Raw genomic sequence first — 24,034 nt, 5'->3', positions numbered from 1 at the left:
ATAAAGCAATTCCCTGAGGCTTCTAAGCTGATCATTCCCCAAATGGACTTAGAGGGAAGGCCCCTAGCTGCTAGTTACCAGGCAGATTCCTGGGCCCCAACTCATCTCCTGAATCACATTCCAGGACGAGGTCTGAGAAGCAACCCTTTTGGCAGTCCCCACAGGTACTCGGCACAGTTTCAGATTCCCACCTCAGGAACACCCTGCGCTCTGCCACCAACTCACCCCCTACTTTCTCTGTGACTGGAAGACCAGACTGCTGGCAGCCACCTGCACATAGAGCCTTGAGAGCAATATCCAAGGCCTCCCCGGGCCTTCCCAGGCCCAGGCCCAGCCCCAGCCTCAGCCTCAGCCTCAGCCCCGAGTGACATGGAGCAGCACCTTCTGCCTTCCTTGCAAGGCAACATCCCCTGCTCGGTCTCGTAGAGGTGTTGACAGACAAAATGTGGTGGAAAAGTGGTTTGAGAAGTTATTATGCCTTCTAAGCCTAGTCCCTAAATCCTGGGCCAAAGACAGCAAGGGTCCACAGTGGTCAGGCCTTGCGACTCTACCTCCGATGCTCCAGGATGGAAGAGAGAAATGGACAAAACACCATTTCAATACTTGGTGTATAAATATGAACCATAATACAAGCATATTTCCCCCTATGGTCTGTGCACCTCTACTTCATACCTACATCCTCAGCAAGAATAAAATCATCACCTCATAAAGAATAAAATCATTCAGTATACATGTGAGGAAGGAAGGAAAGAAGGAAGGGAAGGGGAAGATGGAGGAAGGGAAGGAAGGAAAGGAAAGGAAAGGAAGGCAGGCAGGCAGAAAGAAAAGGAGAAGCTGAGGTTTGGATTCAAGGGTATGGTCCAAGAGGCCAGAGGGTATAGGGTCTTACCTGGTGCCTCTGGTAGGCTGAAAACATTTTTTCAAAATCCTCTAGGTCCAGGATCCGAAATACCTGCATGTCATCAATCTCATTCCATACGGTGCCAGGGACACGCTCCTAAAATTCATGGTAGGGAGAAGATCCCATGGTTGGCCCAACTCCATCATGAAGATGCCCCATGCCTCCCTAACCCCACTTATCTCCCAACTGCACATACTAAGATGACCAGGATTTCAGACCTTCAGAAGGTAGTCGGTTGCTCCCCTCAACCTCCAACTCTCTTGAATACTCTGCTCCAGGGTAGAGGCCAGAGACAACCCCCTTTTCCTCCCTTGTGCATGGAGCCACATGTAAGCATGTTCTAGAAATCATGGGGGGTGCTGGGGGGATGGGTAGGCAGTAGGAAAGGGGGTGCACTTCACTTTTTCCAAAAGCAAAGTCAGAAGCTGCACTCAGGGTACTTCACACAGGCCCACTCCCCCTAAAGGGCAGGTTGCCTGGAGTCACTCCTGTCCTTGGCAGCCATCACTGGAAGATTAAAGCCATACATATTTTGGATCCTCAAAGCTGCAGCACGGACTGTATTTATGTATCTCAGATGGTTGTTTTCTTTCCCAAGGGTCTTCCTCCCACTTTCCCAGATTCTCAGAAAGTGGACAAATACCAAAGTTTGGGACCTGGCACCTGTAGTGACACTGCTGAGACCAGCAAGACTCTGCCACAATTTCCCTTTGGTCAGAGCCAGGGAAGGTGTTACCATCCTTTACAACTGGGATATGTCCAGGGTTTTACATTCCAAGGTCTCTCCATTTAGGCCTTGCCCCATCTCTGTGTAGGACCCTTGCACTAGGGTCTGGATCCTGGCTGTTAGTGAAGCCAAAAAAAAAAAAAAGCCCTGGCAGTCTCGTAGCACCCTGCTGATGGTCCAGAGCACAGCCAGCCAAGCTCCTGACAGGGTGTTCCAACCCTCCCCTCTCAGGAATCCCCACCTCATCTAGAGCTTTGCTGTCCTTCAGCATAGAATCTCTCTGCCTTCCTCTACCTAGAGCGCAGCTGGGGAAACTTGTTTAATGCCTCCTCTTCCTCCCTACAACCCCCCTCAGAAAGACTTGGAGAGAGAAACATACCTTTCACTCACTGTTATTTTCTTAAACTCTGGAAAGGGGAGGCTAGGCCAGAGTCAGGGGGTGGGGACATTCCTGTGGCCTTCTGAAGGCCAGGGACCCTCTTGTGGAATGCCGGCTGGGAAGCTTGGAGCAGCAAGGGATACAGGCAGCTGGCCAACTCCAACACAGATGCATTCTTTTCATGGCAGAAACAACCACTGTGTATGAGTGTGTGTATGTGTGTGTGTGTGTGCACGCTCACAGAAGCACACGTGGGATAGGGGAAGGGACTAGGAGAGGCGTCGGGCTTCTGGAAAGGGGTGTGGGAGGCAGAGAGATGAGAAGGGAATGGAATCAGGGAAGGCAGGGACGGCGCTGGCTGAAGCAGTGTGCAGCCAGAGTCTGATCTGCAGGGAGGCCTCCCTCTGCAGCTAGGACCAACGTGGAGGTAGGGAAGAGAGAAGCCTGCAGAGGTAAAGCTTCCCATCCTTCTCTATTCTTGGTGAGGCTGGGGTGAGAAGAAACGGGCTGCAGCGAGAGAGCTGGCTGCTTCACACTGGAAGAATTTCCCATGAGACAGCTGACTAAGCTCGGGCTCTTTCTCTCTCTCTCACTTCTTCCCAAACATTGCCCAGCCCACCCCCAGCTTCCAGCATCTGCCAGAAGGACTTGAGGGTCTTCGAGGAGGTATAACTGAGGTCTGGAGCCAGAGAGCGGTAAGTCTGTTCCTAATATTCCCTACATGTTGACACTCACCGCGTTGCCCTGATGTGCCCACCTTGCATAATTCTCAAATTTAATTTTCCCACCACTCTGGCCAAGAGCCCATCATCTCTAGTCTAGACTCCTGGGACTTCTGCCCGCTGGAGATATCCTTCACATGCCAGGGAAAGCTTTCTCAAAAGCATGTTTCATTATGTTTCCCCCGTGGTGCACTGCCTTTGGGGTCAGGCGGGCCTAGCTGGCTGACGCTCCCAGCCCTGCCATCCTGTGGGACTGTGGGAAGATGGAGGGATGAGATTTTTCTCCCATGTCACATAAAAGGAAACTGAGTCTCCATGATTTTTTTTTACCTCACCGAGTTAACGTGAGAAGTGAGATAACATACTTCAAACATACATGGTAGGGCCACTAATAATAATCTATTTATTATATGAAGACTTTCTATGTGTCAGTCACTGTTCCAAGTACTTTGTATGTAGGAAATCAACTAATCCTCACAGCAATCTCTTTTTTTTCTGAGACGGAGTCTTGCTCTGTTGCCCAGGTTGGAGTGTAGCATGTAGCGGTGCAATCTTGGTTCATTACAACCTCCGCCCCCCAGGTTTAATTCTCCTGCCTCAGCCTCCAGAGTAGCTGGGATTACAGGCGTGCACCACCACACCCTGCTAATTTTTGTATTTTTAGTAAAGATGGGGTTTCACCATGTTGGCCAGGCTGGTCTCAAACTCCTGACCTTGTGATCTGCCCGCCTTGGCCTCCCCAAGTGCTGGGATTACAGGCATGAGCCACCGCACCCGGCTACAATCTCTTGAGATGGACATTATTATTGCCCCACTTACAGATCAGGAACCTGAAGTCCAAATGATTCCATAACCTGCCCGTCACACAATTAAAAGCTTGGCATTGGGGTGATAAGTTCTCAAATGTTATTCAAAGACCGTTCACCTTGCTCTACTTCTCCAAATATCCCCCACTGTCTATTCCAACAAACCCACACTCTCCAGTCTAGAAACGAAACTCTGGCCTGCTCTGGGCCCCTGGGCAATCTGTATAGACCTTACTATTACTGGACCCAGAGAAACTCCTGAGCACACAGCTTCATATGATGAAAATGTTGCACAAATATTGCTTGCTTTAGCTGTCTTCCTTCATTATTGATGTGCATAACTTTTTATTACATCTTTAAAATCTTACATTATAAATTGTGACAATAGGAGACAGAATGTTATTTCTCTTTTTACCACAATACAAAATGTTATTTTCTGACCATGAACGATGAACCTTTCTGCACGTTCTGCAGAGCGGTTGGCCTACTCATGTGCAGTTTGTCTTTCTGGCTCACCTCATGGCCACAGAGCACCCACAGGGCACAACTGTGCAGTGCACCTGTCACCAACCTCAACGATCTTGCTTTGAATGCTGCTAACAGGTGGCTCTAAAGCTTAAGTAACTCAGATTGGAGATGTTATCAGAGGCCCGGGAAACTACAAATGGGCTGTGTTCATGCTTCATCTTTCCACCTACATTATAAAGCCAGAGGCAGAGGGAATTTTTGAGATCATCTCACACATGAGCAAACTGACTTACAGACAAGTTGAGTGATTTACAGAGGTTGTACCGCTAAAGCTACACCTGGTTTGGTTAGAACCTCACCCTTAACTCATCTCAGGCTCTCTGGGGGTTTCTTTGAACATGCTTCCTAATGTGGCAGATCCTAAGCTCTGAGAGGACAATGTCATTTTATTACTATCCATCATAGCCCACAGCACAAAGCTTTACAAAAGCAGACTTCAGATTGACAGGCTAGCTGGTCTACCATTAGGAGAAGACCCCTAGCAGATAGCTGACCACCTACTTAGCAATCTCGCATCTCTTCCCACTTGACTCTGCATTTGAGCTCACTGAAGCTCAAACACATGGTACAGTTATGAGTTCCCCAAGAGCCAGTCCAACAGGCCCATGGGATAAAGGTCAGTGTGGAATCCATTCATCCCAGCTTCAAATCCCAGTGAGCCAACCTAACTGAAACCAGTTACCATGCAGGTCTTTACTTCAAGGACAAAGCTCCTAGTCCTCCTAATAGGACTTGCCATTGTGCAGAACCAGAGGCAGGCCTTGGTCCAGGCTGGAACTGGCCTTCGATTGCTAGAGGTCTAATGCAACCAAGGGCGTCTCTACTCTATGCTCATGGGAGTCCCATAGAGGAATCAAGCCCCACCTGTGGTTCTGGGATTGGTGATTATTAGTGGATAATACTCATGAGGATCTCTCACTGCTGGTCCAGACATGAGGCCAGTGTGTGCAGCTTCCCCCAGGAAGATGCCAAAATAGCTATGTTTTGCCATCAAACTCTTTAGTCCTTTGTATACATTGTCCTGATCTTTACCAAAACCTAGATGCTGGCCCAAGCTCTTTGCTTATTTTTCCATCCTTTCCTTCAACTGGACCCTGTCCTTGAATTCTACTCAGTGTTTGTCTTGGCTGTGACTCCATTAACCCTGGGCAAACACAAATTCCATTTGTAGATGACTTTGTCAACGTCGGCATTGCCCAATGTCAAGCATCTCTCCCAGGGTAGGTGTTCTGACCGTGAGCTGCCTGGCACAGCAAACCCACTTTGTACATCCACATGACTGCCCTTACCCCCCACCAAAGAAAGGACCCAGAGTGGAGATCTGTAAACAAGGGGCGGGTGGTCCCTGAGGCTGACTGCCCTGCTGTAGAAGAATGGGCCCACCAGCCCCTTCCCAGATGCTCACCTCATTCAGCTTCACCCAGTTGAAGGACTTCAGTGGGTGAGAAGGCTGGGGGACACGCTTTTTCCTGAGTGGGACGTCACTGCTGGGGTAGGGGTCCTGAGGGAGGGGCAGGCCCATGCCGAGGCAAGGTGGGGCACCTGGGGGAGTCGGGGGTCCCCCGGGAGGAAGGGGTGGTGGTGGGGGAGGGGGACAACAGGCAAAGGGCAGAGGAGGAGGGGGTGGAGGCAGGTCATTGGTTGTCATTGAGGAAGACAAGGTGAGTGGGCCCCCAGGGGGTGGTGGGGAAGATACAGGGCCTGTCTGTGAGGAAACAGAAAAATTGCAAGGACAAAGCCATCAGCACCGATGCCATTCAGGTCTCCCACCATGATTCCTCTCCTTCTAGTTTCTTTCTATACTAGACCCCAAATCCTACCCTTATCTTCTGCACACATTTGGCCCCATTTTCTCTCTCTGCATCCAAACATCTAACACACGCAAACACACACACACTACCACCACAGACACACACACGTCACGCACACGGACACTGGACAATCAGAGTCATAGCCATCACAATGCAACAGCAGGACTGATCTATGCAGTTGTGTAGGTTACTGACTGCACAAGATCTCCAGCTGAGAGAGGGAAGTGGATCCAATTCCAGCTGCACTCTGCTGTCCAAGGTGTGCTTCCTGGGACAGTGTCACCCAGAGGAAGGGACATTATTTTTCTAACACAAAGATGCCACCTGTACAGCCTCAAGGGTCTCTTCTATCCTGGCCCAAGGTCTCCATCTCTCTTCTCCCTCATGCTGGGGTCCTTGGCCTCTCCGACACCTGCTCTGCCCACCCTGTCCTGAAGCCCAGGGTCTTGGCTCAACTATGTAAAGGGGGAGATGCTTGCGTACTGAGAGTTCACTGAGCTGGGCTACCAGCTCTGCCACTTGTCCCCGAGCCTGGCGCAGCTCCTGGGACTCCCGGGCCAGCTTGTCCTTCATTTTGTTCAGCGTCCGCATCATCTCTTCCTTCTCCAATGTCTTTGTCTCGCATTCCCGCTCCTTCCTCTCCAGACGGCTCACAAGCTCCATGTGTTCTGGAATGGGGGTGGGACGGGAGAGGAAACAGAAGGAGAGAATGTGAGTAATGTGACTCCCTGCCTGGAAGGACATGGAGTTATGGGCTGGGCAGGGGAAGGGCATGTGGAGTGGACAGCAGGCTTAAGCAGAGCCCCTCACCTTTCCGGAACTTCTCTGCCTGGTCTCGCCACTGTTTCACTTCATTCTCATTGATGAGCCTGGCAGGGCATAGAGGGAAGGGGCAATGTGATTGTTGACCATTGATTCACAGCTTCCCAGGAGACATCATCTTTCTACCCTCCAGGTGGGGACCCTGGTCTCCAATCTGTCCAGCCACATCAAGGGGGCTAGGATTTAGACTTCCCAGGTGTCTCTCCAGGTCCCCTGCCCCGTTCACATTATGTGTCTGTGGAGACCGTGAGAGAAAAGACCTTTAGATACCCTATAACCCGGCCCCTTTGTGATACAGCCGGAGCCACTGAGGCTCAGAGAATGGGGATAGGGCAAGAGCTAATTAATGGTAGAACTAGGACTGAACCTCAGGCTCCCAAGAATTATATCATGACTTGCACCTCCTTGTAAAATAGGTTTTACCTTTAAAAGAGATCAAAATATTGGCCCTACCATGGTCCAGGTTTCCAAAGACCAATGTGTAAGAGCAAGAGACATCACCCACACCAGCAATACAGACTGAATGTGTTCAGAGTGACACAGAGGACAGCCTTGTTCATGTCAAGCTCTTGAAACTGTGTTCAAATTTAGCTTTTACCTTGACACCAAGGCCTAACAGAGGTGAAATCCCAAAGCGAGATCCCAAGAATCCTTTCCTTTATAAATCTGAGAATGTGGAAGAGTTAGACCCATGACTTTTGGCCTCTTCAGCCACATCAAGGACATAGAGAACAGAGTATGGAGAGGGAGAGTATTTCATGAAGACATTTCTTTGAAGAGGGCCACTGCTGTTATCCCCAAGATGCTACCTCCTTCACCACCATCCAAGGAAGGGGTTTCTTCGGGCCTTCCCCAAGAGTTTTGACTCATGTTCCCTGAAGTTGGGAGGGAGGTAGGGTAGACTGGGGCCCTACTTGGAACCAAGCAAAGCCCTGGGAGCAAAAGAAGAACACTGCTGTGTGGGGCCCTGCCAGCACTCCTAGAGTTCGTTGGCACAAGAGATGGCATGAGGGTTGCCCATGGGTCAGATATAAGCCTCGTGGAGGAACTGGGGTGCAGTTTTCACAGTCCTGTGCAAGGGGAGCTGTTTCCACCTGAGCGAAAAGTGGGAACATCCACACCATAAGTCTACAGGCAGTGGACTGCCAGGGAACCAGGGACAGATGGAAGAGCTGGAAGCAGCCAGCCAGCTGGAACAAAAATCTTGCATGGCCAGCGAGCTGGGTTTTGTAGTGAGAGGCACCCAGCAAGGAACTTCTGAAGATTCCAGGAACACACTGACGTCTTTACCCATATGCCAAAAAGGCGAGAGAGCAGGGAGCCTGTTTACTAAATTATCTTATCAAGTAAGACCTTTTCCCTTTTTCCTTCCTGTCCCCAGGCTGCCTCTTCAGAGGGTCGGACTGGTTTGTAGAAAGGAGGGGTGGGAGATAGAAGGGGTTACAGGGTAAATAGAACAGAGAAAAGAAGGCAAATATCACACACAGACATATGTGCACACATATGTACATACACACACACATGCGCGCACACACACACCCTTCCCATTCCAGTTTCCTGGCCCCAGCTGGTGGAGGAGAAAGATTTAAGGCTAAATCATGTCTAGAATGTCATGATTTTAGTCCTCCTAGTTGTAGATTTCAGACTATGTTGCACTTGAAAGTGATCTTAGGACTCCTGTTACCCAAGAAGGGGTAAAAACTTCATTGGACCTCAGGAGTTTTTATCCTCTGGCAGTGGAAAAGATTGCCTACTAAATAGTGTAATGAATTGGTAGGAAATAAAACTAAAGTCGCCTTTTGATCACTTTCCCAGTTGCACTTGTCCAACATACCAATTAGGATTTTAACTACATCAATATCTGACTATGCAAATGAAAACAGTAGCAAGAATAGCTGGAAAATAATTGTGTACTTGGCTTTGGAATGCAACATAATGAATCATTGACAGCCAATTTATCTCCTTAAGGGCAAGTGGCTCAAACTCATACTGAAAGTTAAGTAAAAGCTTAAAATTAAAAATTAGTATGTTAATGTAAGGCCTTATTATTAATTGATGTAGATTTAAATGTTTCTCTGTGTTTCTCTATCCAAGATCAATAAAATATGGTAAACCAGAAGGCCTTAGGCTCTGATAACCTTATCCAGCAACCTCATGATCAAATGGTCAGGCTCTATGTCAGTGGTCAGCAAACTTTCTATAAAGGGCCAGAGTAAATATTTTAGGTTTTACATACCATGCATAGTCTGTGTCACTTATACTTGTGTGTGTGTGTTGTTTGAAATGTAAAAATTATTAGTTCATGGGCCATACACAATAAGCTGGAGGACTGGAGTCAGCCCATGCACCCATAGTTTGCTGACCCTTGTTCTACGTTAATGTGTTTAAATTCCCCATCTATCCAAGCCATGCAGTGGATCGTGGAGAGTTGAGAACATGCCCAATACACCTGTGCTGGCTGTCCAAGAGAGTAATCACTAGCCATGTGTCATGTGGCTATTTAAATTTAAATGAAACAACCTTTAAGATTCAGTTCCTTGGTCATACTAGCCGTGTGTCAAGTACTCCATAGCCACATTTGGCTGCCATGTTGAACAGTAGAGAAATGCACTTTTTTCATTAGCTTAGAGAGTTCTGTTGGACCATGCTGCCCAAGACTCATTTCGGGATGACTGGGTTGCGAAAGGGAGCTGAGGTTTCGCTGGTGAGACCAGAGTGGGAGAGTGATGAGGAAGGTGGAGGAAGACAGGGCAAAGGCTGGCCACTGCTCACATGTTGACGATGTTCTTGACATTGAAGTTCTCCAAGGGAGCCAGGTCAGGGTCCACACCCCGCTCATCCTGGAGGACAATCTGCTGGAGGATGCGGTCCAGGAGCTGCCACTGCTGGAAGTAGCCACCGTTCCGTTTGTCTGAGGGATGACAGGTATCATATCTTTCCTGAGTCCTGAAGTCCCCCTTGGGCCCCACCCTAGAGTTGCTGCCTGGGGTCTGGCTGGTGAGGCATGCCCTTCTCCACCCATGGTAAGCTCCCAGTCTAGAAGAAGAGGCAATGCCATTGCTGATAATGGCAACTCACTGATTCAGTCATCTCTTGATTATCGGCAACTAGACTTCTACGGATGTGTCAACCTCCTCCCCAACATATTTCTCTACTCCCTGAAATACTTTCTGGCTGCCTTTCTTCCTTGTTTGGACCCTGGGCATACTATGCCCAGGAAGTGCAGATTGCTTTTTACATTATCTATAAAAACCACCTGCTCCAAAATATTACATGCTGAATAATGAAGTCTCCAGGGAAGTTTTTTTTAAAAAAGATTTTAGGATTATCCACATTATTACTCTACAGAGAAAGATGAAGGGAAACTGATTGCAGGTGTGCACTGAGAGTCAAAATGGGTTAGAGAAGTGCTTAATGGAACTCGAGAAAATTTCTTGTGGAAGTGACCTTGAACTATGAAGGTAAAGGCATAGTGTGTTGTGTGTGATCTCATAGAGTCTCACTCTCATCCCCTCTAATGATAGTCATCTGGCTGGACATGGACTTCCTTTTTATGTAATAACCACAAACTCTCTTTCCTGGGTCCTTGATCCCTAGCACTTTATTGACCATCATAAAAAGCCAACAAGTTCAATCCTGACATCAAAGCAAACCACAATGCCTACAAGGTAGAATATCGAGTCTGCAAAGCCCCATTTTGGGGCAGAGTAGAAGAACCCATTCACATTGCCCATGGAACAGGAAACACAGGAATCCCTGGGAGCACAAGAAGTCAGGTTTCCCAGAGATTTCTATGCCCTTCATGAAGACCTGCTGCAATGAGCTTTGGAGAACTGATAGCTTCTTAATTCAGGTCACTGCATCTATCCTGTCCACAAGTCTACTGACACATGCATTGCAAAGTTGTATCATTTACCATCTACTTTTCACCCAGCAAAATCGTGTAAAGCCAGGTCACTAGCTCAAAGAGGCAGAACATGTTTTATCTCAACCCTTGACCCCGCAGAAACCAAAATTCTTTCTATACGTAAATATCTCGCTGAGCCTCAGGTTCACTCACTATTCAAATGGACATAATAATGTGTATTCCTTAGGTCATTCTAAGGTTCAGAGACGATGTGCTAAAGGACCTCACATCACGCCTGGCCCAGAGTTGGCACAGAATAAGTCACAGTTGTCATCACTGTCACTATGATTGCTGACACCGCCAACATCAACCATTATGGTGGGCCACACTGGTTTTCAAAATATTCTCTTTTGTGAAGAGCTTAAGTACCAAGGGGTACAGTTAAAGCTCATTTCAAATTGCATTCTGGAGTGGCTATTAGCAATTATGTACAATTTATTCAATCACTGTGCACACCTGGATCTTAAGAACTTAGCCATCTGCTCCCATAGATGCTGACATTTGGTATTTGTAGGCAGAAGCAGGGGCAAGAGTGCAAGAGTGGAAGCCAACAAGGACTAGATGAAGGAGTTGATAAAACCTTAAGGAAAAAAACAACCATGTTCATTCCACATCTGTGCTACTCCCCCAAGCACAAAACTTTTTGGAACTCCCCAGCATGACTGATCTCTCCCCCGTCATGAGCTGAAAGCTGAGCTATTTAATTTTGCAATGATCAAGCTACCGTTTTTGGACTAGGATGTTGGAGTTGCTCAGGGCCAAGTCCCCAGCTCCTTCCCCAGATGACAGTGAAGACCTGACCCCAAGGAGGGAAGGAAAAGCAGGGGCCTCCGTCATGGGGCCTGCCCTCCCAAAAGCAAGTGCACAGGGAGACATGGTCAGACTCCCCAAACCAGGGAGGTCCCAAAGTCTTGTCTAAACCTGCCCCAAGTCAAGGTTCAGGCCAGTCGAGGGAAGCAGCAAGTGCAGGGTACTTACAGGGCATCTGCAGGCAGTGGTGCAGCACAGAGAGCAGGCAGGGGTAGGCCTCCGTGTACTTCAGCTTCTTGTGGATCAACTCAAACATCTGGGAAGCACTCTTGGTGTCGATGTGGACCTGGGAGAGAAGAGGGCACAGTGATCAGTGGGTAGGCAGCAGAGGAAGTCAGCAGGAGAGAGAAGACCCTGCTTCCATCCACTATGCCCTGTCTCATAGGAAAGGTTTTCTTCCCCTGCCTCTGGCCCAGGCTTAAAAAGAGAAAGACAAAAGGAAGAGGGAAATAGTCAGTTTTATAAACTAGAGTTTCTCAGTCTCAGCACTATTGGCATCTTGGGTCAGATAATTACTCATTGTGGGGGCTGCCCTGTGCTTTGTAGGTTGTGTATCAGCACCCCAGCCTCTCCTTAGCAGATGCCAGTGGCACCCCCTCACACAAGTCAAAATGTCCCCAGACATTGCAAATGTCCCCAGGGGGAGAGGAGAGCAAAATCATCCCTGCTTGAGAGCTACTGATCCAAACTCAGGGAAGGGAGCAGGGGCATAGAGGATTCAAAGTAGCAGGTGGAATGTGGCGCAGGTCCACCACCTGGGTTCAAACCCCAGATCTACGCTTTAGTTGTGTGATGACAGGCAAGCTGCTTATCCCCTCTAACCTCTGTTTCTGTATCTATAAATCCAGGGCTTTTGTGAAAATATAATGGATGCACTCAGTGACTGTAAAGCACCACCCAAAAGTAGCTTTCTATTTGGATGGGGATTTTATAACACAATAAAGCAGAGTTGTGTGCTTTCAGGGTTGCCGAGGTTAAAATGAAAATACAATTTAGTTTGCTAAGCATGATCTGGTTAGCGGTGGGGAGAGGGGACTCAGGAAGTTGCTGGAAGGCAGGGGAAAGTCAGCCCAGGAAAGGTATTTGAGACTAATCACATGCAATAACTTGCTCCCTTTCCTTTGGGGGTTTCAGTCTCCTCCTAGGCCGATGCCTTCCCGGGGGAGGCTTCCACAGCCAGCATACTACCAAGGCTCTGGAAGTGAGATGTGATGGTTCGTTTTAGGTGTCAACTTGACTGGATCAAGGGATACTCAGATAGCTGGTAAAGAATTCTTTCTGGGTATGTCTGTGAGGGTGTTTCCCAAATAGACTGGCATTTGAATCAGAGGACTGGGTAAGGAAGATCCCACACCAGCTCCACCACAGCACAGGGCCTGGAGAAATGGCTGTGGGGCCACCTAGAACCCTACTACCATACTACGATCACTCCACCCTGTGGGCTCCTCACCATCCAATCAGCTTAGGGTCTGGAGAGAACAAAAAGGCCAAGGAAAGGTGAATTTTCTGTCTCCCTCTTTTGGAGCCAGGACATCCTTCTTTTCCTGCCCTTGGACATCAGAACAGCAGGCTCTCCAGCTTTTGGATTCCAGAACTTGCTCCAGTGGCCCCTTATGTTCTCAGGCCCTTGGCCTTGGACTGAACCATGCTACTGGCTTCCCTGTTTCTCCATGCAATAACTCCGACCTGTCATGGGACTTCTCAGTCTCCATAGTTGCATGAGCCAATTCGCCTAATAAATGCCCTCTCATCTGTCTATCTCTATATATGTATCCTATTGGTTGTGTTTCTATGGAGAACTATGACTGATCACAGGACCTGGCCATGGGGGTGCCCACCAGGGAACCAGCCCACACCAGCCCTGCCACAACACAGGGTCTAGAAAAGTGGCTGTGGGGCCACCAAGAACCCTACTACCCCATTGCAATCGCTCCACCCTGCTGGCTCCTCACCATGTCAAACCTCCTGGCTAGCTCCAGGTCATCCTCATTCCGCACCATCTCGAAGAAGTCTAAATGTCTAGACAGAATGGGGAGACAGAGAGAGTAGACATTACAGCCAGGACACACCCTTGGTTGAGGGTTACAGCCCCTTCGAGCCCCCCACTGGCTAAATCTGAAAGCTTCATTCAAGCAAGATGAAGGCAAAATGGGAAAGAAGCCGCTGTTTGTAGGACACCCATTGTCTGCCCTTTATAAGATCCCATGACCTTCCTTCAGGGAGGCCAATCCAGGGTCCCTTCACCTTAGAATGGGCTTCTATACTTCGGCACTACTGACATTTTGGGCTCGCTTATCTTTGGTTGTGGGAGGCTGATCTGTGAGGATGTTTAGCAGCATCCCCAGCCTCTACCCACTAGATGCCAGCAGCACCCCCTAGTGTGACAACCAAGAATGTAATGTCTGCAGGCGTCGCCCAATGTCTCTCAGTTGAGGACATCAGCCCTGGTCTATTTTCCCCAGTACTTTCATAGGGTCTCCAAGTCAACCCTCAAAACTAATCTCTCCCCCATTTTCTATCCTCATGCACACATCCACTTGTTCCATCTCAAAAGGATCCATCCTCTGTCCCTTAAAACCTAGTGTAATAAAATAGCCTAAACTAAAGGGAGAGAACCAGAGGGGCCTCACTGGTATCACATGGGAACATAATTGTGCCCTTGGATCAACAAGGGCATTATAGCAAGCATTTTGGGTGGGACATTTCTTTGTTGAGCAGGAAGGTACTGCGGGACATTTAGCATTCCTGGCCCCCAACAACCAATACCAGTATTGCCCACCATCAACCAGTTTGAAAACCAAAGAATACCCTCATATATTTCCACATGCCCCCCAGGGGGCAGTACTGCAATGGTTGAGGGCTACTGGGTTCACCTGTCTATAACATCAGAGATGAGACAAGCAGGTCAGCAAAGAGGACAGGCAAGGGCACCCCTTCCCCCCACAGAGCTGATTCTGAATCTGCGCTGGGAATGGCAGCTGGTCTCCAGAGGGAAGGGCAGCCTTCACAAAGGTCCCAACAATCCCCATGTGAGGCACTGTCCCCACAGGTTTGCAATGGAGACGGGTGCTTGGAACTTACTTGTCCAGGATGGCATTTTCATGTTGCCGGAGCTTGTCAATCACAGGCTGTATCCCTAGCATCAGGAATTCATACCGTAGATGTAGGCGGAACTCCAGATTATCCTGGGGGTCACCAAGGGAGGGCCAGACTCATTGGCAGATCTCAGTTTCCACAACATCCCCAGTGGAGCCCTCATCACCACCCTAGCCACAGACCCAACACATCTCCCACAGCTAACTCACCTGGAGCTGCTTCCAATCCCAGAGTTCCAAGAAAGAATGGAGACCTTATTTCTTAGTTTAAAGCAAACCCACTGCCCAGCTTCTTTTAGGTCTCCTGCCCCACTTCCTTCAAGCCCCTTGCCAGTTCTAGCCTTCAGCACCAAAGAGCAGTGTTGTAGAGTGACATGGAGCACAAGCTTTGGAATCAGACAGATCTTGGATCTGGTTTTGTGACCTTGGGAAAACTTTTAGTTTCCCCATTTGTGAAATGGTCATAGCATAACTAATCTACAGGGATGACACTTGTTATAATTACCTGATGAGGTGTGGTTACCAGCTAATCAGAGCACATGCCAGCCATGAAAAGGTGGTACCAACAAAGGTGATGTTAGCATCTTAGGGGCAGATTATTCCCCCAACCGGCCTTTCCTAACCCAGGGCATAAAGATAAATTGTTTTTTTCAAAAAAAAAAAAAAAAAAAAAGTATGCTGGCAGAAAAGAGGGGAAAGTAAAGATCATTAAATTGCTCCCTTTGCTCCCTCTGTCCTTCAAGTTAACCTTGACCAGGGCATCTGATAGCCTTAGAATTTGGAACGTTCACCTGCTCTTCAAGTTCTTCTATTGTTGCTTTTTTTTGTTTGTTTCTTTGAGATGGAGTTTTGCTCTTGTCCCCTAGGCTAGAGTGCAATGATGGTGCAATCTTGGCTCACTGCAACCTCCGCCTCCCAGGTTCAAGTGATTCTCCTGCCTCAGCCTCCCAAGTAGCTGGGATTACAGGTGCCCACCACCACACTTGGCTAATTTTTATATTTTTTTAGTGGAGACAGGGTTTCACCCTGTTGACCAGACTGGTCTCAAACTCCTGACCTCAGGTAATCCACCCACCTAGGCCTCTCAAAGTGCTGGGATTACAGGCATGAGCCACCACGCCCAGCCTGTTGCTATTTTTATACTTCAAGAATCCCATTCTGACCCCAAAGGAAGGGAAACCAGAAGGCACACCTAACAGAAGGCACTAGAAGAACATGACCAGCCAACGAGAAAACAGTCCAGAAACAGCTCTCCATAAACAAGGGCCCAAACTCGCCCTCCTCCCACCAATGATTCTCTGCCACCCTGAGCCATCATCAGCCAGCTCAGCTCTGGGTCTGTCCACCGTGCATGATGTTACCTATGTAGGCAACTCCCCAGGAGCCCTCCCAGGTTTAATAGCAAAAACAATTATTGGGGAAGCAACACACTCACACACTCTACCCCAGGTCCAGAAAGTCAGGGAACAGCAAGGGCAAGGAGAAGGCACCCCACCTCTCCAGCTCCAGCATTGAGGACAGCATTGATGAAGGACATGATGGCTGTTTTCAGATTCACTTCATCCCGGTACCGGCCCAGACTTCGGTCTAGCTCATTCAGCAGGGTCTAGGTGGAAATGCAGGACAGAGCAGGAGGAGAGGGCTGAGTTCCCAACAGGTGTGGCCTTTGCACCTTTACTCCTGTCGCCTCCACTACCTAGAATGCCCCATCTGCTCTCTCCACCCAATCAGGTCTGTCCAATTTACTCTGGGCTGCCCCAAACCTCACCTCTGCCTGGAAAATTCCCTTGCCTCTCACCTCAGTGGCAGTGCTGCCTCACTTCCTCTCCACTCAGCCTTTGGGGCTTGGTCTACATGGTTGAGCAGTGCTTCAGTGCTGCTTTATCATCGTGCTCCAGCTGTTTACAGCTCATATGTATTCCCTGCCTAGCTCCTTTATGGTATGGACACTGCTTTTATCCCTTTTCCGTCTTCTGCAAAGAGTCAGGACCCAGTTTTTGGCAATAAACCATGGGGTTTGTAACATCAGTTCACGTCTCTATGGACTTACTCTGTGCCAGGCACTGTGCTAAGACACTTCATATTTACTGTTCATCTCATTGATACTTCTCTGGGCAGGTCAGGGAAAGAAAAGAGAATAGCATGGCTGAAGCTCCCAGGGATGGTCCCAGTGTCCCACATTAGGTACTGGCCCAAGTATAGCACCTAAAATCTCAATCTCAGCAATTGCACTCAATTCAGTAATTCTTGACTGAGCCCCTATCATGAGCCAGGTGTTGAGGTTGGAGATGCAGAGCCACAAAAATAATGCAGGCCAATATTCCAGCTTCCAGGAACCCACTGACTAATAAGGAGGACAAGTCCATTTCCCAGCCAAACTCATAACTCTTAAGGCCCTGCATGTGTTTTTATGCAAGCCTTCCAGGTCCCAGTACTCTTCACCTGTTACCTTCCAGGAGCAGGCATGCAGACCACATTACTTTCCTTTTCCCCCAGTTTCTGCTGCAAAGAATCTTCAGGCTCTCACTCACATGTGACATCCTCTGCCCCACCCAGCTGGCATCCCACCTCCAGCCAGGCCCCTCACCTGGAAGCGGGTTCGCTCTGCTGCATACACCTGGTAGTGCAGCATGGCCTGCAGCACCTTCTTGTGGCCACCAGGCACGAGGCACACAGCACCCAGGATCTCCAGCACAGCCACCTTGGTCTTGCTGTTCTCTGTGCGTAGGCTCTGGGCTATGGTACTAATGGCCTCAGGCTGTGCCAGCACATGTGCCCGCCCCTGGGAGTTGTTCATCAATGCTTTGATGCAGCCGATGAGTGAGGTGTGGATGCGGCTCTCACAGGTGGCGTGGTCCATGCTCCGGAGGAAATTTAGCAGACAGGTCAAGCCCTCCAGCTCAATGAAGCGGGTCACAAACCTACAAATCAGAGCCATTAACAAACATATATTTGCATATGATTCTGTGTACACTTTGCAAATAGTTACCCGCTTACCTGTGTACCACCATGAACCTTGTCCCACCTACAGTAGCCACTTGGTTTATTCGTAGTTTATCTAAAGCAGTGAAATCCTATCATCTTCACAAAAGACTTGTGTCTTATTTGCATTTTAAATACTCTATATTTGCATATCATTGTCAGTTGCATAGCTAAAATGGTATGAATGTGAAGTCCTCTTCACATGATCATGATAATTATCAGAGCTGTTAAACCTGAACACTCCTCTCCAGTGAGGATGGAGATTAAGAGAATTACAGTCGGATAACAAAGAGGGCTTCCAGATAGGAAAGCCATCAGAATCATCAAGTCATGGAGTTAAGCCTAGGGAAGCTACATTTCAAGGGATCCCAAAGAAAATAGCAGAGTTATCTATCTTGAATGTTAGCAAAAAAACATTAAAACCCATTTAGTTCAGGGGTTCTTAATTTGGAGTCTGTGTTCTGCTGAAGAATCTATAGATAGCATTCACAGATCCAAGGACTTGGGTGGGAAAAGAAAATTACATTTTTATTTTTGGTAACTTCTAATTAAAATTTAGTATTTTCCTCAATGATGAATGTCAGCAATAAATGACAGCAGTATTAGAATAATCTGTGACTTTGTCACCCCAAGAAATCACAGCTATTTTCATACCAAATTACAGTTGTACCAGGTATCTCAAAATACCATTTACACTTCTCAGTACTTCAAAATTATGATGGTTATCAGACTCGCAGCTAGCTCTTGCTATTTAAGGTGTAAAGAAGCAGAATTCATTGCTATCTCATTTTTATTATTTGTAGCTGTATTTTCATTGATTTGTTATTCCTATCTTTTTATCTATTATTTAAAACATCATTTCTGAGAAGCAGTCCATAAGTTTCACCTGGGCGCCGGATGTCCATGGCACGCCCACACACACAGGTACCCTTGATTTAGTAAAATAATTAATGATCTAAGAAAATTATTATAAATAACATTACTTATCCCAAGCGTATTTGTGTTTATGTTATTGTACAAATACGCCTAGAAAATAAAAGAATGTGCTCTGAAACTAAGTTGTTAACAATAGCTATTTTTTACTTTTTTCTATTTTATGCTTGTCTGCATTCCATAAAATTTCCACAATGACAATATGTAACTTTTGTTAGCAGAATATTATTAAGGGAAATTACAATAAATTGGGATAGGAGACAAACCTGGCAACTTCCCCTCAACCCCTTTATTTCCTGACTACCTCATCCTTTCCTCTATCCCCTTCCCATTCCAGAGCCCCACCACTACCAGAATGACAAGAGACAATTAGGATGCTCCCATTCTTCTTGAGGCTGTTTCTAGTCTCCTGGGGAGAGAGCTCAGCTCAGACAACATACACATCCCCACGCAATGGATGGCTAGCTTTTCGCCAGGGGAAGGATGGAGGGTGGCTCCTGATTGTTTGCTCATTTCCATGGTGTAAATGCTCCCAGCATAGCCAATTTCAAGCTACAGATATGATGTCATTGAATGCAGAGTTGGGAAGAGATGCATATTACATAGTGTTTCCATGCACATACAATGCATGTAAACTCAAAAGTATACCTTATAGTAAAATGTAGAAAAATAATTAGGTAATTTGGGAATGAAGAGTTTCAAGTATTTATTACCTTTGTTTTGATATAACTTACTGAATCTTAAATTTATACAATTGAAATTTTAATCATAGCTACGTTTAACAACCAGCTTACAAAATTGCTGAAAATTTGACACTCGGCATTCGCCAGCTGTTACTAGCCAGTTCCAGCACACCACGGGGCAGACCCAGACACAAGGAGCCCCACTTTGGGCCCCACACGTTGTGGCCTGGGAAGGGAAAGGGGTCCTCCTATGGCTCCAGGACTTCTACCCCCTTTTCCATGCCTGTGTTGCTCCCATTCTAGATGGCAAATCCCATCCAGAGACACCAGACCGCCCCCTAGTGGTTGGAGTACTTCTCTACCCGTGCGTCCCTCTTTTCCTGGATGGGGCACTCACCCTGCCCCCTCATCCTCACAAGGCTCTTTCTTTTGTACCTTGTCCATTTGGTCACCCTCCTATTCTATCCCCTTACCAAAAATAAATCAATAAATTTTAAAAAAGCACTTGCCCTCGATTCCTCTTTAGAGAGCTCCTCAGGACCTGAGGTTTATCCCACTTTCCCAGGTTTCTCTCCCCTCCTCCCAAGCCCTGGCAGCCTCCCAGGAGAGGAGTAGGGGCTGGGAAGTGAAGTCAGGTGAGGCGGAGTTGGCCAAGAGGACCGGCATGGGAGCAGAGCACTGCACAGGGCTTCGGGAAGGCAAGGAGACCAACTGTGAAGGGACTCAGCAGGAAGCAAGAGGGGGAAACTGAATTACCTCATAGGCTGTGTCCGGAGGGCTGTCTTCAGGTCTTCCACGACTTGGTTCCTCATCTCCGTCTCCTCCTCATCAAACGCGTACAGACTCTGCATCTGAGGGCCAGCAGGTAGAAAGGGGCTGCCTGTCTCCCAACCCTCTGCACTCCAGCTCAGGTGTGACCCAGGGGCCATGCTTGCCTCAGAAAGGGTGAGGCCTCAGGGAATGGTTTACTGAGACCGAGTGTCGGCCCCTGGGAAGACTTAGGTTCTGGGCTGGGACTTCACTTTCCTCATCTGTGAAATGGAGAGAAGTACTGGCCCGGTTTATTTCCCAAGTTTGTGTGATGCCCAAATGGATTTTAAAATGTTTAAATGGTTGGGGGACTCTGAGATTGCCCAGAGGAGGGGTGGATTACCTTAAAATTTCATGAATAACTGGAAAGCTGCTGAACTCCAGTGAGTGGGCAGTGGGGCGCTGAGGAGCAGTAAAAGGCAGTTTGGTGTGTCGGGGGTGGGGGCTGGGGGAATCACTCCCTGCCGTAGCCTTTCCAGGTGGGGGCAGGGCAGGAGAGGGGCAGCCACTCACCGCAGCCATGGAATTGATGCGGTCGATGTAATAGTCAGGCCAGCTGGTTGCCAGCTTGTTGGGGTCCTCCTGCTCCTGAAACAAGAAAAAGGACAGCATGGACCAACAGGCAAGACAGGCCCGTGGCCTGAGATCCTGAGCTTCATTCCGTGTCAGCAGAGGGATTCATTTCCCAGCTCTGCCCATGTCGGGTGGGTTGGAGGAAATTACACTCTCCCCCAGGCTTCCATTTCTCCCTTGGTGAAATACAGATGATGAACATTGACTCTCATGGCCAGACAACGACGCGGGCAGAAACTATGCAGGTGTGTGTACTTTCAGTGAGCAACGTGCACCATTTTTTAAAAATTCTTTTCTCTTGTTCTGTTTGCTCAGCTTGTATTTAATGAAATATAATTTCCTGGCTGTTGAATCTAATTCAAATTCCTGTTTATTTTTATACATCTTTTTACTTTTTCTGATAATCTCATTCTCATATTTTACAAAAGTATTGGTCTGTGACAGTTTGGAAATTTAAAAACTTAAAGTCTTTCAGGTAGTTCTAGAACACTAATAGAAAACACTTGGCACAGAGTAGGCACTCACTAAATAGTAACTTTAGAAAAATAGAGAAATTTCCAAGGCCTTGGGCTTTGAAAAGACTCAGGAGACCCCCTTAGGCCTGTGATTTAATTCCTGGCAAACTCCTGAATGAGGGGGATGTGCAGCGGGGAGGCAGAGCCCAGATCCGAGGACCTTTGGCCCAGTGCTCAGCCCTCAAGAGACAGGCTCGACTCTTCCCCAAGTATGGGCAAGAATGATGGGAGTTAAAGAAATATTAATGTTGACTGGAAATCCAGCCTTCTCCAGCAAATGGATCTGCTTCTGGGCCTCACACCCATCCTGCTCATTCCTGTTCCTGTGCCCCAGGTCACTTTGGAGGCTCCTCCCCATCTGCTTTCTCCACTCTCCTGCTTCCAAATGGGCATGAAAACAACTTCCTCCAGACCCTCCCTGACAAAACACCTCTCTGCCAGCTGCCAGCGGGCCCTGCAGCTCTCAGCTCCATCCACTCGATGTTTTCTATTTTGTTTCACAAAATACAAATCTTAGACCAGTAGAAAAGCTGCTTTGTTTGGGTCTTTATGACTTCACATGGTTAAATGTTAAATTTAATCATGGTTATACATGTTAAATTCTCCATGACTGAAGGCCAAACATTCTGCCTTCTGCCTTGGGGAGGGGAATCAGCACCAAAAACAATTGTGTCGGCAAACACATCCTTTCCTAAACTTGCTGGCTCGTCATTTACCCATGCCATATGCACTGAATGGGGACCTACTAGATGCCAATCACCGTGCTGAGCTCTGAAAGTACAGAGTAAAGAGTCATGGTCTCTGCCTTCCATGTAACAGTCCAGTGCCAGAGAAAGGGTGGTAAATGTTCTATGGTAGAGCCACCCATAGCAGACCTTGGCGGGTGATCCATCCAACACAGAAGGCTTGTAGGGGGTTGACGTGAGTGGTCTAAGAACACTGGGCTATTAAAGAGCATTACAGCTAAGACAGGTGGGGAGGGTGTTATAGACAGACGAAGTGCCATGTGGGAAGGTGGAAGGTTGTGAAAGTGTGTGGGGAACTTACAATTTGGTTTGGAAGGCAGTGAGAGATGCCTTCTATTTTAATAAATCTTTTTTTTTTTTTTTTTTTTTTTTGAGATGGAGTTTCGCTCTTGTTGCCCAGGCTGGAGTGCAATGGCATGATCTCGGCTAACCACAATCTCCACCTCCCTGGTTCAAGTGATTTTCCTGCCTCAGCCTCCCGAGTAGCTGGGATTACAGGCATGTGCCACCACACCTGGCTAGTTTTGTATTTTTTTTAGTAGAGATGGGGTTTCTCCATGTTGGTCAGGCTGGTCTCGAACTCCCAACCTCACATGATCTGCCCACCTCGGCCTCCCAAAGTGCTGGGATTACAGGTGTGAGCCACCATGCCTGGCCGTTTTTTTTGTTTTGTTTTGTTTTGTTTTTAGCAGCTGTAGAAGAGACCAACTTAAGGGAACTCCATAGTAAATCAATTTGGAAAATGGAGAATCATGAGATATGATTAATTACACCTGAAATTTCTTTCCTTCCTTCCTTCCTTCTTTCCATGATTTGAGCTTTTTAAAGACCTGCTTTTCTCACAATGAGATGCATAAACACAGAGTGTTATATTCTGCAGGTGCTTAATAAGCATGCATTGAGTATACTAGACAATGGCTCATAGCGTGTGCAGCCCATGCCTCTTGTCACAGGTCCTCAGCCTCTAGCACTATTTTCCCCAGCAGTCTCAGGTTCTAGCAATGGGCAGCCAGTTGCCATAACGGACTGGGTGGGCTATGGGTGAGTTTTGCCTCTCTAGGCCTTCTTGGCCTCATTTGTAGAATAAAGAATGAGACTGCATCGACACTGTGTGGTTTTCCAGGTTCCTGCAACTCTGAAATGGTGTATATTTGAATCCTCCAATGTTACAAGGTCAGTCTGGCTCAGTGTGGAGACCTCGGAATGGGATAAAGTCTTCAGCAGGAAGAGTAAGAGAAGAGCTATGAGGGGGCACAGGAGCACAGAGGATACATGGCTCAGACTCCGCCCAGACCTTCCTGTCTCCTCCCAGGAGGGAGGGAGCCTAAGCCTCAGGCGTGGGAATAGCCAGGCTCTGGTCCCCAAACACCAAAGCAATGTAGGAGGGCAGAATAACAAGTTTTAGACTTGGGACTCAAGTCTGAAAACTGGGAGGGTGGAGGGGAGAGGAGGAAAGTAGGCCATGAAAAGAAAATTCAGGAGCAAAAGAAACAGACTAAAATAGAAAGGGGGCAAGAGAGAGACGTAGAGACAGAGGCAAGCTGAAGAAACACGGAGATGGAGACAGCAGAGAGAAGAATGCACAGCCGCTGGGAAAGCAGAAGGGAGGAGATCAAGTCCAATTAAGCCCCACTGGAGCTCAGCATACCCCTTTCTAGGGAGGGCCATAGCAGGAGGCTAACAGCATCTTTTAATGAGCAAGAAGAGAGGGAGGATATGCTGAGGAGAACATGGACGGATGTGTGAGCCCTAGCCTGGGACAGAGTGGAGACTAAAGATCCAAAAGAGGACATCCCTGCCCCCCAAACTGATTTCTTATAGCAAAGCTGCTCCAGGTATGGTCCATGATGCCCACCCTCCATGCCTGGGAGCTGGCACGAGAGAGTCCAGACTCTGCTTCTTTGTCTGTCTCCCAGCAAGCCCCAGTCCTGGGATGCAGCAGGTCCTGCTTTAAGCGTTTTTGAAAAAGAGAATCCTATTTCTTTGAGTGTAAGCTCCAGGACAGCAGAATTTCCTTTTTCTATTTTATTCACTGTTGTTCCTCCAACACCTAGAACAGGGCTGGCATGTAATAAACATCAGGTGAATGCATGAGCAGGCAAGGCAGCAAGAGCCACCCCATGCCATGAACCCTGAGATGTGGCCGGAGGGGTCAGAGAGGGCACCTTCTTCTTGCTGCAGTAGATCTGCCATTTCTTCTCAGGGGGCAGTGCAAACATAGCCTCTCGGTTTTTGTCAGTGAGATCCAATTCATCCTGCAAAGACAATAAGAAAAAATACATCT

The 24,034-nt window shown here is 47.9% G+C and overlaps 1 protein-coding gene across 9 annotated transcripts in view; it reads right to left on the bottom strand.

Moving 5' to 3' along the window:
• Nucleotides 1–24,034, bottom strand: part of DAAM2 (dishevelled associated activator of morphogenesis 2) — a 114,287-nt gene that overhangs the window by 19,938 nt on the left and 70,315 nt on the right. For 8 of the 9 annotated variants that reach the window (XM_063605274.1, XM_063605275.1, XM_034962043.3 and 5 more), the window contains 13 exons: nt 23,916–24,005; nt 20,430–20,504; nt 19,863–19,957; nt 17,096–17,429; nt 16,004–16,114; nt 14,495–14,598; nt 13,366–13,432; nt 11,582–11,699; nt 9,469–9,607; nt 6,685–6,743; nt 6,358–6,542; nt 5,469–5,768; nt 890–997 (listed from right to left, as the gene is read on the bottom strand). In XM_063605274.1, coding sequence (XP_063461344.1) covers nt 890–997; nt 5,469–5,768; nt 6,358–6,542; nt 6,685–6,743; nt 9,469–9,607; nt 11,582–11,699; nt 13,366–13,432; nt 14,495–14,598; nt 16,004–16,114; nt 17,096–17,429; nt 19,863–19,957; nt 20,430–20,504; nt 23,916–24,005 — 1,785 coding nt within the window. Of the gene's footprint in view, nt 1–889; nt 998–5,468; nt 5,769–6,357; nt 6,543–6,684; nt 6,744–9,468; nt 9,608–11,581; nt 11,700–13,365; nt 13,433–14,494; nt 14,599–16,003; nt 16,115–17,095; nt 17,430–19,862; nt 19,958–20,429; nt 20,505–23,605; nt 23,812–23,915; nt 24,006–24,034 lie in introns of those variants that run through there. The other variant, XM_034962044.3, reaches the window with a different exon arrangement.

Source organism: Pan paniscus, chromosome 5 (assembly GCF_029289425.2).
Source record: "Pan paniscus chromosome 5, NHGRI_mPanPan1-v2.0_pri, whole genome shotgun sequence".
In the NCBI taxonomy this organism is placed as follows: Eukaryota; Metazoa; Chordata; class Mammalia; order Primates; family Hominidae; genus Pan; species Pan paniscus.
This window is presented reverse-complemented; position numbering and strand designations above follow the sequence as displayed.